Here is a 15,037-nt window from a genome sequence, read left to right as displayed (position 1 = left end):
AGCGAAGTACAGTCTCACACATGGCAAGTTGACCCACTATGACACTTACCTTCAATCTTAAGGCTTTCTGCGGGAGCGGCGTCAGGAGCACCTGCCGAGAAAATGAAAGGAACTTGGTCAATTCCCTCTTCAAAAGCATGTAAATCCATTTGACCCCTTGGCATATTCTACTGTTCAACAGGATTGCAGCTGACCTGTGCATAGTACCCAACAACCTCAACCAACATTAACCCATCAGTTAGTCTTTAAACTCCGTTTACACTTTCCCGGATTACACTGAATGTTAGCAGAAAGCTGAACACTTGGCGCTGTCTTACTCCGGACCTAAGCGACCGGGAGAGCAAATTCACTCCAGGCCTATAATGAATCCTCTGTGCATACAGAGGCTGTTTGAGTGACTACTCAGTATCAACAGCTCTGAAGATCTATCCTGGGGCCAACATATGCTACAATTACTGAGGATCTCTCAGTGGGTGAGCACCTGGGGGACAGTGACCACCGCTCCCTGGCCTTTAGCATTATCATGGAAAAGGATAGAATCAGAGAGGACAGGAAAATTTTTAGCTGGGGAAGGGAAAATTATGAGGCTATAAGGCTAGAGCTTGCGGGTGTGAATTGGGATGATGTTTTTGCAGGGAAATGTACTATGGACATGTGGTCGATGTTTAGGGATCTCTTGCTGGATGTTAGGGATAAATTTGTCCCAGTGAGGAAGATAAAAAATGGTAGGGTGAAGGAACTATGGGTGACAAGTGAGGTGGAAAACCTAGTCAGGAGGAAGAAGGCAGCATACATGAGGTTTAGGAAGCAAGGCTCAGATGGGTCTATTGAGGAATATAGGGAAGCAAGAAAGGAGCTTAAGAAGGGGCTGAGAAGAGCAAGAAGGGGGCATGAGAAGGCCTTGGCGAATAGGGTAAAGGAAAACCCCAAGGCATTCTTCAATTATGTGAAGAAAAAAAGGATGACAGGAGTGAAGGTAGGACCGATTAGAGATAAAGGTGGGAAGATGTGCCTGGAGGCTGTGGAACTGAGCGAGGTCCTCAATGAATACTTCTCTTCGGTATTCACCAATGAGAGGGAACTTGATGATGGTGAGGACAATATGAGTGAGGTTGATGTTCTGGAGCATGTTGATATTCAGGGAGAGGAGATGTTGGAGTTGTTAAAATATATTTGGACGGGTAAGTCCCCAGGGCCTGACGGAATATTCCCCAGGCTGCTCCATGAGGCGAGGGAAGAGATTGCTGAGCCTCTGGCTAGGATCTTTATGTCCTCGTTGTCTACGGGAATGGTACCGGAGGATTGGGACGAGGCAAATGTTGTCCCCTTGTTCAAAAAAGGTAGTAGGGATAGTCCAGGTAATTATAGACCAGTGAGCCTTACGTCTGTGGTGGGAAAGCTGTTGGAAATGATCCTTACAGATAGGATCTATGGGCATTTAGAGAATCATGGTCTGATCAGGGACAGTCAGCATGGCTTTGTGAAGGGCAGATCGTGTATAACAAGCCTGATAGAGTTCTTTGAGGAGGTGACCGGGCATATAGATGAGGGTAGAGCAGTGGATGTGATCTACATGAATTTTAGTAAGGCATTTGACAAGGTTCCACATGGCAGGTTTATTCAGAAAGTCGGAAGGCATGGGATCCAGGGAAGCTTGGCCAGGCGGATTCAGAATTGGCTTGCCTGCAGAAGGCAGAGGGTTGTGGTGGAGGGAGTACATTCAGATTGGAGGGTTGTGACTAGTGGTATCCCACAAGGATCTGTTCTGGGACCTCTACTTTTCGTGACCGGGATGTAGGGGTAGAAGGGTGGGTTGGCAGGTTTGCAGACGACACAAAGGTTGGTGGTGTTGTAGATAGTGTAGAGAATTGTCAAAGATTGCAGAGAGACATTGATTGGATGCAGAAGTGGGCTGAGAAGTGGCAGATGGAGTTCAACCCAGAGAAGTGTGAAGTGGTATACTTTGGAAGGACAAATTCCAAGGCAAAGTACAAAGTAAATGGCAGGATACTTGGTAGTGTGGAGGAGCAGAGAGATCTGGGGGTACATGTCCACAGATCCCTGAAAGTTGCCTCACAGGTAGATAGGGTAGTTAAGAAAGCTTATGGGGTGTTAGCTTTCATAAGTTGAGGGATAGAGTTTTAAGAGTCGCGATGTAATGATGCAGCTCTATAAAACTCTGGTTAGGCCACAATTGAAGTACTGTGTCCAGTTCTGGTCACCTCACTATAGGAAGGATGTGGAAGCACTGGAAAGGGTACAGAGGAGATTTACCAGGATGCTGCCTGGTTTAGAATGTATGCATTATGATCAGAGATTAAGGGAGCTAGGGCTTTACTGTTTGGAGAGAAGGAGGATGAGAGGAGACATGATAGAGGTGTACAAGATATTAAGAGGAATAGATAAGAGTGGATAGCCCGCGCCTCTTCCCCAGGGCACCACTGCTCAATACAAGAGGACATGGCTTTAAGGTAAGGGGTGGGAAGTTCAAAGGGGGATATTAGAGGAAGGTTTTTTTTAAACTCAGAGTGTGGTTGGTGAGTGGAATGCACTGCCTGAGTCAGTGGTGGAGGCAGATACACTAGTGAAGTTTAAGAGACTACTAGACAGATATATGGAGGAATTTAAGGTGGGGGGTTATATGGGAGGCAGGGTTTGAGGGTTGGCACAATAGTGTGGGCCGAAGGGCCTGTAATGTGCTGTATTATTCTATTACAAAGAAGGAATAACGACATAACAGCAGCTACATTTCATAAGGTGTCCCAGGAGATTTGAAAGAGTGCAGGGGGCTAAACAGAGAGCCCTGTTGTGCAACTTTACTGACAGAGATCATGGAGATGTTGTTCCCAATTTCAACTGACTGGGGTCAGCAAGTGAGGAAATCGTGGATCCAGTTGCACCAGGAGGTATTGAGGATCACAGTAAACCACAGAGAGTTGTAAAATTTGTCAGCTCCCTCTTGGGTACTAGCCTCCATAGTATCCAAGACATCTCCAAGGAACTATGCCTCAGAAAACTCATCGCCCAGGACATGCCCTCTCTTCACTGTTACCATCAGGGAGGATGTACAGGAGCCTGAAGGCACACACTCAGTGATTCAGGAACAGCTTCTTCCCCTCTGCCATCTGATTCCTAGATGAACATTGAACCCATAAACACTACCTCACTACTTCTTAATTTCTGTTTTTGCACTACTTATATTTCCAGTAATTCAGTTTTTCCCTACATGTTTCATGTACTGCTTTCTGTATTTATCATGCTACTGCTACTGCGAAGCTAACAAACTTCACAACATATACTGGTGACACTCAGCCCGATTCGGATCACTGATGGGGTGGGGTCACCAATGAACAGGATCAAAAACAGTCTACAGAGGGTTATAGACACATTCAGCTCCATCGTGGGCGCAATCCTCCCCTCCATACCAGATGGTGATGCAGCCAGTTAGAATACTCCATGGTACTTCTGTAGAGATTTGCCAGAGTCTATGGTGACACTTCAATTCTCCTCAAACTCCTAATGAAATATAACCACTGCATGCCTTCTTTGTAATTGCAAAATGGGGGCAAAAATGGTATGATACACCCATATCACCTACCCCATTCTCACAAACACAACCAGGCTGGTGTCAGATCGCGAGAGGCAATTTGTTGAATGCCTACGAGATGGAGCAGCTTGTGGTTGAGCCTACAAGGGGAAAGGCCAACTTAGATTGGGTGTTGTGTACTAACACAGATCTTATTAGAGAGTTTAATGTAAAGGAACCCACCGGAGGCAGTGATCATAATGTGACTTAATCCATACTGCAATTTGAGAGGGAGAAGCACAAGTCACATGTATCAGTATTGTAATGGAATAAAGGGAATTACAGAGGCATGAGAGAGGAGCTTGCCCAGGTGAATTGGAGGGGGATACTGACAGAGATGATGGCAAAGCAGAGATGGCTGAAGTTTCTGGGAATAGTTTACAAGGCACAAGATAGATATGTCCCACAGAAGAAGTTCTCAAATGGCAGAGGAAGGCAACCGTGGCTGACAAGGGAAGTGAAGGGCAGCATAAAAGCCAAGGAAAGGCCATATAATGTAGCAAAAGTGAGTAGGAAATTGGATGATTGGGAAGCTTTTAAAATCCAACAATAGGCAACTAAAAAAGTTTTAAGGGAAAAGAGTAAACAGGAGGGCAAACTAGCCAATGATATAAAGCAGGATACCGAAAGGTTTTCTCAGTGTATAAAGCATAAAAGGGGGGTGAGAGTTGATATTGGACCACTGGAAAATGATGCTGGTGAGGTAGTAATGGGGGACAAAGAAATGGCAGATGAACTTAATAGGTACTTTACTACAGTCTTCACTGTGGAAGACACTAGCAGTGTGCCAGAGGTCCGTGAGTTTCAGGAAGCAGGGGTGAGTGCCATTACTGTTACAATGGAAAAAGTGCTAGGCAAACTGAAAGGTCTTAAGGTGTGATAAGTCACCTGGGATAGATGGACTACATCCCAGAGTCCTGAAAGAGGTTGCTGAAGATATAACGATTGAAATGGACATGATCTTTCAAGAATCATGTGATTCTGGCATGGTCCTGGAGGACTGGGAATTGCAAATGTTGCTCTACTCTTTAAGAAGGGAGGAAGGCAAAAGAAAGTGAATTATAGGCCAGTTAGTCTAACCTCAGTGGTTGGGAAAGTCTATTATTAAGGATGATGTTTCGGGGTACTTGGGAGAATAATAATAAAATAAGTTAAAGTCAGCACAGTTTGTATAAAGGAAAATCTTGCCTGACAAATCTGTTGGAATTCTTTGAGAAAGTAACCCGCAGGGTGGACAAAGGAGAGGCAGTGGATGTCATTTACCTGGGTTTTCAAAAGGTATTTAATAAAGTCACATGAGGCTGCTTAACAAGATAAAATCCTATGGTGTTACAGGAAAGATACTGGCATGGATAGAGGAATGGCTGACAGGCAGGAGGCAGCGAGTGGGAATAAAGGGGGCCTTTCTGGTTGGCTGCCAGTGACTAGTGGTGTTCCTCAGGGGTCAGTATTGGGACCACTACTTTCCACATTATTTGTCAGTGATTTAGATCATGGAATTGATAGGTTTGTGGATGATATGAAGATAGGTAGAGGGGTAGGTGGTGCTGAGGAAGCAATGCGGTTGCAGCAGGACTGAGACAAATTAGAAGAATAGGCAAAAAAGTATCAGAAGGAATACAGTATTGGGAAATGTATGATAATACATTTTGGTAAAAGGAATAATAGTTTGGACTGTCACCTAAATGGGGAGAAAATTCAAACATCAGAAGTGCAAAGGGACTTAGGAGTCCTTGTGCAAGGCTCCCAGAAGGTTAAGTTACAGGTTGAAGAAGAAGAAGAAAGCCCTTAACTCCGAGTGGAGTCATCGGGATGCCATCATGACGCCTTTTTTTTAGCAGGCTTTCTTCTTTTTACGAGGCCCAGTTGCTAGCTCGACGCTCAACCCAGCACGGATGGAAAGCGTGCAAGGGAGCCGGCTGGATTCGAGCTCAGGAGCCTTCGCTCCGAAGTCCGGCACTGATGCCACTACGCCACCAGCCAGCTAATTGAGTTTGTGGTAAAGGAGGCAAATGCAATGTTGGCATTTATTTCAAGGGGAATAGAATATAAAAACAAGGAGATAATGCTGAGCCTTTATAAGACACTGGCTAGGCCGCACTAGAGTATTGTTGACAGTTTTGAGCACCACATGTCAGAAAGGATGTGTTGTCATTGGACAGAGTCCAGAGGAGGTTCACGATAATGATTCCGGAAATAAAAGGGTTAACACATGAGGAGCATTTGGCAGCTTTGGGCCTGTACTCACCGGAATTCAGAATAATCTGGGGGATCTCATTGAAACCCACCGAATGCTGAAAGGACTAGATAGGGTGGATGTGGAGAGGATGTTTCCTATGGTGGGGGTATCCAGAACAAGAGGGCACAGCCTCAAAATTGATGGGCAATTTTTTTTATAGAACAGGAGGAGGAGTTTTTTTAGCCAGCGTGGTAATTCTGTGGAATGCTCTACCACAGACTGCGCTGGAGGCCAAGTCAATGGGTATATTTAAAGCAGAAGTTAATAGTTTAATGATTGGTCAGGGAATCAAAGGGTATGGCGAAAGGGCAGGTGTATTGGGTTGAATGGGATCCGGGATCAGCCATTATGAAATGGTGAAGAGGGCTCGATGGGCTGAATGGCCTACTTCTGCTATGTCTCATGGTCTTATACAGGTCAGCCCTGTGTTATACTTGTTCAGATAATAGAAATTTGACCTTACACTCAAATCACTGCAAATATTTGAGATATGGGTTAAAATCAGTTCTCGTGGTATTTGCTTGAGCCCACCACAAACATTTTCTTTTCCAATTGCAGTAGTCCACTTCACTGGTTCATCGGTGAGACTGACAGCTGGGGAGATGCGTGGCCTCAGTTGTAGCTTGGACCAGGCCTCATGCTGCAGTGTTGCCTGTTGCAGCCGCCCAGGAGGGGAGGCGCCAGAGGTGGTGTGGTATCCGTGCTGGATTAGGGACACAGGCGATGTGGTATCCGTGCTGGATCGGGGGCAGAGGTAGTGTGGTGTGGTATCCGTGCTGGATTGGGGCAGAGGCGGTGTGGTGTCCGTGCTGGATTGGGGCAGAGGTAGTGTGGTGTGGTATCCGTGCTGGATTGGGGGCAGAGGTAGTGTGGTGTCCGTGCTGGATTGGGGGCAGAGGTAGTGTGGTGTGGTATCCGTGCTGGATTGGGGGCAGAGGTAGTGTGGTGTGGTATCCGTGCTGGATTGGGGCAGAGGCGGTGTGGTGTGGTATCCGTGCTGGACTGGGGGCAGAGGTAGTGTGGTGTGGTATCCGTGCTGGATTGGGGCAGAGGTAGTGTGGTGTGGTATCCGTGCTGGACTGGGGGCAGAGGTAGTGTGGTGTGGTATCCGTGCTGGATTGGGGCAGAGGCGGTGTGGTGTCCGTGCTGGATTGGGGCAGAGGCGGTGTGGTGTCCGTGCTGGATTGGGGCAGAGGTAGTGTGGTGTGGTGTCCGTGCTGGATTGGGGCAGAGGTAGTGTGGTGTGGTATCCGTGCTGGATTGGGGGCAGAGGTAGTGTGGTGTGGTATCCACGCTGGATTGGGGCAGAGGCCGGGTGGTGTGGTATCCGTGCTGGACTGGGGGCAGAGGTAGTGTGGTGTGGTATCCGTGCTGGACTGGGGGCAGAGGTAGTGTGGTGTGGTATCCGTGCTGGATTGGGGCAGAGGCCAGGTGGTGCGGTGTCCGTGCTGGATTGGGGCAGAAGCCAGGTGGTGCGGTGCCCGTGCTGGATTGGGGCAGAGGCCGGGTGGTGCGGTGTCCGTGCTGGATTGGGGCAGAGGCCGGGTGGTGTCCGTGCTGGATTGGGGGCAGAGGCGGTGTGGTGTCCGTGCTGGATTGGGGCAGAGACGGTGTGGTATCCGTGCTGGATTGGGGGCAGAGGTAGTGTGGTGTGGTATCCGTGCTGGACTGGGGGCAGAGGTAGTGTGGTGTGGTATCCGTGCTGGATTGGGGCAGAGGCGGTGTGGTGTCCATGCTGGATTGGGGCAGAGGCGGTGTGGTGTCCGTGCTGGATTGGGACAGAAGCCGGGTGGTGCGGTATCCGTGCTGGATTTGGGCAGAGGCGGTGTGGTGTCCGTGCTGGATTGGGGCAGAGACGGTGTGGTATCCGTGCTGGATTGGGGCAGAGGCGGTGTGGTGTCCGTGCTGGATTGGGGCAGAGGTAGTGTGGTGTGGTATCCATGCTGGATTGGGACAGAGGCCGGGTGGTGCGGTATCCGTGCTGGATTGGGGGCTGATCCCTACCTCCAGTGCTCATTCGGTGGAGTACAAGCTGGACTGTGGACATGCATGTTCATCAAGATGACACAGCCCATGTCCTAGGAATGCTGCCCATTGTAACTCAGGGGCCACCCATATTCAGCAAATGTTTATACTCCAGTTAGGTTGTCATCCTTACCCGGACTGGCTGAAGTCCCATCCGCTGCTCCAGTCTCTAGCTCTTTGCTGTGTTTCTCCTCCTCCTGCTCCTCGACCTCCTCCTTCACCTCTTTCTGATCTCCCACCTCTCTCTTTCCATCTGGCCCATCCTCATTCTCTTGGGTCTCCTGAGCCTCCTTCAGTTGCTCACTCACTGAGGGTCTCCCGGGATCTGCTGGCTCTTTCTCAGGCTCCTCCGGCGTCACGACGGGTTTGCAGACCTCTTCCTCCGGTGCAATTTTGAGCATTTCCTCGTCGGACTCCGTTTCACTCTGCGGTGCCTTCTCAATGGACTGGTGGATCTCGACGGGCTGGGGGAGTGGGCCCGCTGGCCGGGATGTTTCTATCACCTTCCTGACAGTGTCCGAACTGGTTTTCTTCCCGCTTTCAAGAACTTTCCTCCTCCGTGTGCCATCCAGGCTAACCTTTTTCAAGGAGATCTTCTTCTTCTTGGTCTTGTCACACTTGGTTTTCTCAGGGCTACTGAACAGGGCGCTGGCGAAACTGGGCCGATCCTGTAAAAAGCTGTCCGATCTCCCCCGCTTTGCCCCCTCTTTAACCCCTGTGCATTTTATCTTCTTGCCACAGTGCAGGATGTGTGAGTCAGAGGACCTTGAGGATTCCCAGCTGTCGCTGTCCAACGTGCTGCCAGTACTGTTTCGGGGACTCAGACTTGCGTGCGCCCAAGGGTCGTGCTGTGAATGGGAAGCAAAGAGAGCTCAGAAAGGGAAGTAGGATGCTTTGCACTTAACTGTAACTCAAAGGTGAAAGTAAATTTATTATCCAAGTTATCCAAGGCTTTGGAGAGGGCGGTTTACCAGGATACACCCTCTGGATTAGAGGGCACGAGCTACAATGAAATACAACAGAATCTACGAAAAGCTTTACATAAAAAAAGACTAATAAACAACCAACGTGTCAGCGTGTGGTCGGAACACAACAGGAGATGTACATCATAAGTAGTACTTAACAAAGACGTCCAGGTTAGGGTTAGTAAGCTGTGAGCATGCTATGTTGGCACAAGGCATGGCGCCACTTGTGGGCTGCCCCCAGCACATCCTTGGACTGTGTTGGTTGTTGATTCAAACAACTCATTTCCCTGTATGTTTCGATATACAAGTCATAAGTGTTAGTAAATTTACTATCAAGTATACGTCACCATATACAACCATGAGCTCTGTCTTCCTGGAGACAAATAAAGCTAGTCTTAAATGTTGAAGTCTAACATGCCAGCAACATCCTTGTAAATGTTCTCCGCATTCTCTCAATCCTACTGATCCCTCTTGTACGCAAGTGACCAGAACAATGCACAATACTCCAAAATACTAAACATGAGGAAATCTGCAGATGCTGGACTTTCAAGCAACACACATAAAAGTTGCTGGTGAATGCAGCAGGCCAGGCAGCATCGCTAGGGAGAGGTACAGTCGACGTTTCGGGCCAAGACCCTTCGTCAGGACTAACTGAAAGAAGAGCTAGTAAGAGATTTGAAAGTGGGAGGGGGAGCGGGAGATCCAAAATGATAGACGACAGGAGCGGGAGGGATGGAGCCAAGAGCTGGACAGTTGATTGGCAAAATCTCTTACGAGCTGTTCTTTCAGTTAGTCCTGACGAAGGGTCTCAGCCCGAAACGTCGACTATACCTCTTCCTAGAGATGCTGCCTGGCCTGCTGCGTTCACCAGCAACTTTTATGTGTGTTACTCCAAAATAGTCCTCACCAACATCTTACACCACTTAAACATATCATCCAAACTCTACATTCAATACTTTTATTTATAGAGGCCAATGTTCCAAAAGCTCTCTGTACAACCCTATCACTCATGACGCCACTTTTAAGGAATTATTCCCAGATCCTTCTGTTCTGCCATACTCACCAGTGCCCTACCGCTCATCCTAAAAAATATAACCTGGCTGGCCCTCCCAAAGTGCAACACCGCACACTGGCTTCAATTCCATATGCCATCTTTCAGCCCATTTCACCAGCGGGTCCAGATCCTGCTGCAAGCTTTGAGAGTTTATGTTGCTATCCACTCCACCCCAACCTTGGTGTCATCCACAGATTTGCTGTTCCCGTTTACAGCATCGTTGATCCTAAACAAACAACAATGGACCCAGCACCAATCCCGGCGGCACTGCATTAGTCACAAGCATTCAGTCAGAGAGGCAAACAACTGCCACCACTCCCTGGCTTCTCCCATCTCAGGGATTAAAATCGAAATCGATTCGACTTTCCCATATAACTCAGGTCCTCAAGTCCTGGTATCAGCCTTGTAAATTTTCTCTGCATTCTTTCAAACTTATTTACAATCTTTGCTGCAGGAAGGTGACCAGAAGTGCCTTCTGCACTCTCTCCGATGTCGCAATCGCAGAGCTCAAGGTGAATCCAATCCTTCAGCTGGCCCAAGCAACCGAACTATCGAACTTTAATAAGATTTATCAAGAGTTCTTGTTAAAAGCATCCACAGAACATGGAAACTACATCACTGTACAGCTGCTTCGGCACACAGTGTCACCTCGACCTCGAAACATTCTCTGAAGTTCATCCTCTGGGCGACAAGGTGCAAATACGTCTATACCAGAGGAGGTCGGAGGGGACGGGGAGGGGACGTGTCTCTACCAGAGGAGGTGTGAGGGGACCAGGTGGAGACGTGTCTCTACCAGAGGAGTTGTGAGGGGACCAGGTGGAGACGTGTCTCCACCAGAGGAGGTGTGAGGGGAAGGGGTGGAGACGAGTCTCTACCAGAGGAGGTGTGAGGGGACGGGGTGGAGACGTGTCTGCCAGAGGAGGTGTGAGGGGACGGGGTGGAGACGTGTCTCTACCAGAGGAGGTGTGAGGGGACGGGGTGGAGACGTGTCTCTACCAGAGGAGGTGTGAGGGGACGGGGTGGAGACGTGTCTCTACCAGAGGAGGTGTGAGGGGACGGGGTGGAGACGAGTCTCTACCAGAGGAGGTGTGAGGGGACAGGATGGAGACGTGTCTCTACCAGAGGAGGTGTGAGGGGACAGGATGGAGACGTGTCTCTACCAGAGGACCAGAGGAGGTGTGAGGGGACGGGGTGGAGACGTATCTCTACCAGAGGAGGTGTGAGGGGACGGGGTGGAGACGAGTCTCTACCAGAGGAGGTGTGAGGGGACGGGGTGGAGACGAGTCTCTACCAGAGGAGGTGTGAGGGGACGGGGTGGAGACGTATCTCTACCAGAGGAGGTGTGAGGGGACGGGGTGGAGACGTATCTCTACCAGAGGAGGTGTGAGGGGACAGGATGGAGACGTGTCTCTACCAGAGGAGATGTGAGGAGACCGGGTGGAGACGTATCTCTACCAGAGGAGGTGTGAGGGGACGGGGTGGAGATACGTCTCTATCAGAGGAGGTGTGAGGGGACGGGGTGGAGACGAGTCTCCACCAGAGGAGGTGTGAGGGGACGGGGTGGAGACGTATCTCTACCAGAGGAGGTGTGAGGGGACGGGGTGGAGACGTGTCTCTACCAGAGGAGGTGTGAGGGGACGGGGTGGAGACGTGTCTCTACCAGAGGAGGTGTGAGGGGACGGTGTGGAGACGTGTCTCTCCCAGAGGAGGTGTGAGGGGACGGGGTGGAGACGTGTCTCTACCAGAGGAGGTGTGAGGGGACGGGGTGGAGACGTGTCTCTACCAGAGGAGGTGTGAGGGGACGGGGTGGAGACGTGGAGACGTCTCTACCAGAGGAGGTGTGAGGGGACGGGGTGGAGACGAGTCTCTACCAGAGGAGGTGTGAGGGGACGGGGTGGAGACGTGTCTCTACCAGAGGAGGTGTGAGGGGACGGGGTGGAGACGTGTCTCTACCAGAGGAGGTGTGAGGGGACGGGGTGGAGACGTGTCTCTACCAGAGGAGGTGTGAGGGGACCGGGGTGGAGACGTGTCTCTACCAGAGGAGGTGTGAGGGGACGGTGTGGAGACGTGTCTCTACCAGTGGAGGTGTGAGGGGACGGGGTGGAGATGTTTCTCTACCGGAGGAGGTGTGAGGGGACGGTGTGGAGATACGTCTCTACCAGAGGAGGTGTGAGGGGACGGGGTGGAGACGTGTCTCTACCAGAGGAGGTGTGAGGGGACGGTGGTGGAGACGTGTCTCTACCAGAGGAGGTGTGAGGGGACGGGGTGGAGACGTGTCTCTACCAGAGGAGGTGTGAGGGGACGGGGTGGAGACGTGTCTCTACCAGAGGAGGTGTGAGGGGACGGGGTGGAGACGTGTCTCTACCAGAGGAGGTGTGAGGGGACGGGGTGGAGATACGTCTCTACCAGAGGAGGTGTGAGGGGACGGGGTGGAGACGTGTCTCTACCAGAGGAGGTGTGAGGGGACGGGGTGGAGACGTGTCTCTACCAGAGGAGGTGTGAGGAGACCGGGGTGGAGACGTGTCTCTACCAGAGGAGGTGTGAGGGGACGGGGTGGAGACTTGTCTCTACCAGAGGAGGTGTGAGGGGACGGGGTGGAGACGTCTTACCAGAGGAGGTGTGAGGGGACGGGGTGGAGACGTGTCTCTACCAGAGGAGGTGTGAGGGGACGGGGTGGAGATACGCTCTACCAGAGGAGGTGTGAGGGGACGGGGTGGAGACGTGTTTCTACCAGAGGAGGTGTGAGGGGACGGGGTGGAGACGAGACTCTCTACCAGAGGAGGTGTGAGGGGACGGGGTGGAGACGAGTCTCTACCAGAGGAGGTGTGAGGGGACGGGGTGGAGACGAGTCTCTACCAGAGGAGGTGTGAGGGGACGGGGTGGAGATACGTCTCCACCAGAGGAGGTGTGAGGGGACGGGGTGGAGACGTGTCTGCCAGAGGAGGTGTGAGGAGACCGGGGTGGAGACGTGTCTCTACCAGAGGAGGTGTGAGGGGACGGGGTGGAGACTTGTCTCTACCAGAGGAGGTGTGAGGGGACGGGGTGGAGACTTGTCTCTACCAGAGGAGGTGTGAGGTGACGGGGTGGAGACGTGTCTCTACCAGAGGAGGTGTGAGGGGACAGGGTGGGGATATGTCTCTACCAGAGGAGGTGTAGGGTGACAGGGAGGAGATGTGTCTCTACCAGTGGAGGTGTGAGGGGACGGGGTGGAGATGTGTCTCTACCGGAGGAGGTGTGAGGGGACGGTGTGGAGATACGTCTCTACCAGAGGAGGTGTGAGGGGACGGGGTGGAGACGTGTCTCTACCAGAGGAGGTGTGAGGGGACGGGGTGGAGACGTGTTTCTACCAGAGGAGGTGTGAGGGGACGGGGTGGAGACGAGTCTCTACCAGAGGAGGTGTGAGGGGACGGGGTGGAGACGTGTCTCTACCAGAGGAGGTGTGAGGGGACGGGGTGGAGACGTGTCTCTACCAGAGGAGGTGTGAGGGGACGGGGTGGAGACGAGTCTCTACCAGAGGAGGTGTGAGGGGACGGGGTGGAGACGAGTCTCTACCAGAGGAGGTGTGAGGGGACGGGGTGGAGACGTGTCTCTACCAGAGGAGGTGTGAGGGGACGGGGTGGAGACGTGTCTCTACCAGAGGAGGTGTGAGGGGACGGGGTGGAGACGTGTCTCTACCAGAGGAGGTGTGAGGGGACAGGATGGAGACGTGTCTCTACCAGAGGAGATGTGAGGAGACCGGGTGGAGACGTATCTCTACCAGAGGAGGTGTGAGGGGACGGGGTGGAGATACGTCTCTATCAGAGGAGGTGTGAGGGGACGGGGTGGAGACGTGTCTCTACCAGAGGAGGTGTGAGGGGACGGGGTGGAGACGTGTCTCTACCAGAGGAGGTGTGAGGGGACGGGGTGGAGACGTGTCTCTACCAGAGGAGGTGTGAGGGGACGGGGTGGAGATACGTCTCCACCAGAGGAGGTGTGAGGGGACGGGGTGGAGACGTGTCTCTACCAGAGGAGGTGTGAGGGGACGGGGTGGAGACGTGTCTCTACCAGAGGAGGTGTGAGGGGACGGGGTGGAGACGTGTCTCTACCAGAGGAGGTGTGAGGGGACGGTGTGGAGACGTGTCTCTACCAGAGGAGGTGTGAGGGGACGGTGTGGAGACGTGTCTCTACCAGAGGAGGTGTGAGGGGACGGGGTGGAGACGTGTCTCTACCAGAGGAGGTGTGAGGAGGAGACGTGTCTCTACCAGAGGAGGTGTGAGGGACGTGGAGATTCTACCAGAGGAGGTGTGAGGGACGGTGGAGACTGTCTCTACCAGAGGAGGTGTGAGGGAGACGTCGAGGAGGTGGAGACGTGTCTCTACCAGAGGAGGTGTGAGGGGACGGGGTGGAGATACGTCTCTACCAGAGGAGGTGTGAGGGGACGGGGTGGAGACGTGTCTCTCCCAGAGGAGGTGTGAGGGGACGGGGTGGAGAGAGTGTGAGGAGGACGTGTCTCTACCAGAGGAGGTGTGAGGGGACGGGGTGGAGATACGTCTCTACAGAGGAGGTGTGAGGGGACGGGGTGGAGACGTGTCTCTACCAGAGGAGGTGTGAGGGGACGGGGTGGAGACGTGTCTCTACCAGAGGAGGTGTGAGGGGACGGGGTGGAGATACGTCTCTACCAGAGGAGGTGTGAGGGGACGGGGTGGAGACGTGTCTCTACCAGAGGAGGTGTGAGGGGACGGGGTGTGAGACAGGGTGGAGACGTGTCTCTACCAGAGGAGGTGTGAGGGGACGGGGTGGAGACGTGTCTCTACCAGAGGAGGTGTGAGGGGACGGGGTGGAGACGTGTCTCTACCAGAGGAGGTGTGAGGGGACGGGGTGGAGACGTGTCTCTACCAGAGGAGGTGTGAGGGGACGGGGTGGAGACGTGTCTCTACCAGAGGAGGTGTGAGGGGACGGGGTGGAGACGTGTCTCTACCAGAGGAGGTGTGAGGGGACGGGGTGGAGATACGTCTCTACCAGAGGAGGTGTGAGGGGACGGGGAGGAGACGTGTCTCTACCAGAGGAGGTGTGAGGCGACGGGGTGGAGATACGTCTCTACCAGAGGAGGTGTGAGGGGACGGGGTGGAGACGTGTCTCTACCAGAGGAGATGTGAGGGGACGGGGTGGAGATACGTCTCTACCAGAGG

The 15,037-nt window shown here is 52.3% G+C and overlaps 1 protein-coding gene across 3 annotated transcripts in view; it reads right to left on the bottom strand.

Moving 5' to 3' along the window:
* Positions 1 to 15,037, bottom strand: part of LOC134345095 (PHD finger protein 23A-like) — a 41,262-nt gene that overhangs the window by 5,940 nt on the left and 20,285 nt on the right. For all 3 annotated transcript variants that reach the window (XM_063045256.1, XM_063045255.1, XM_063045254.1), the window contains exons 4-5: positions 7,984 to 8,698; positions 50 to 91 (exon numbers count right to left, since the gene is read on the bottom strand). In XM_063045256.1, the coding sequence (XP_062901326.1) occupies positions 50 to 91; positions 7,984 to 8,698 (757 nt within the window). The remainder of the gene's footprint in view (positions 1 to 49; positions 92 to 7,983; positions 8,699 to 15,037) is intronic.

This window comes from Mobula hypostoma, chromosome 4, assembly GCF_963921235.1.
Source record: "Mobula hypostoma chromosome 4, sMobHyp1.1, whole genome shotgun sequence".
NCBI lineage: Eukaryota > Metazoa > Chordata > Chondrichthyes > Myliobatiformes > Myliobatidae > Mobula > Mobula hypostoma.
This window is presented reverse-complemented; position numbering and strand designations above follow the sequence as displayed.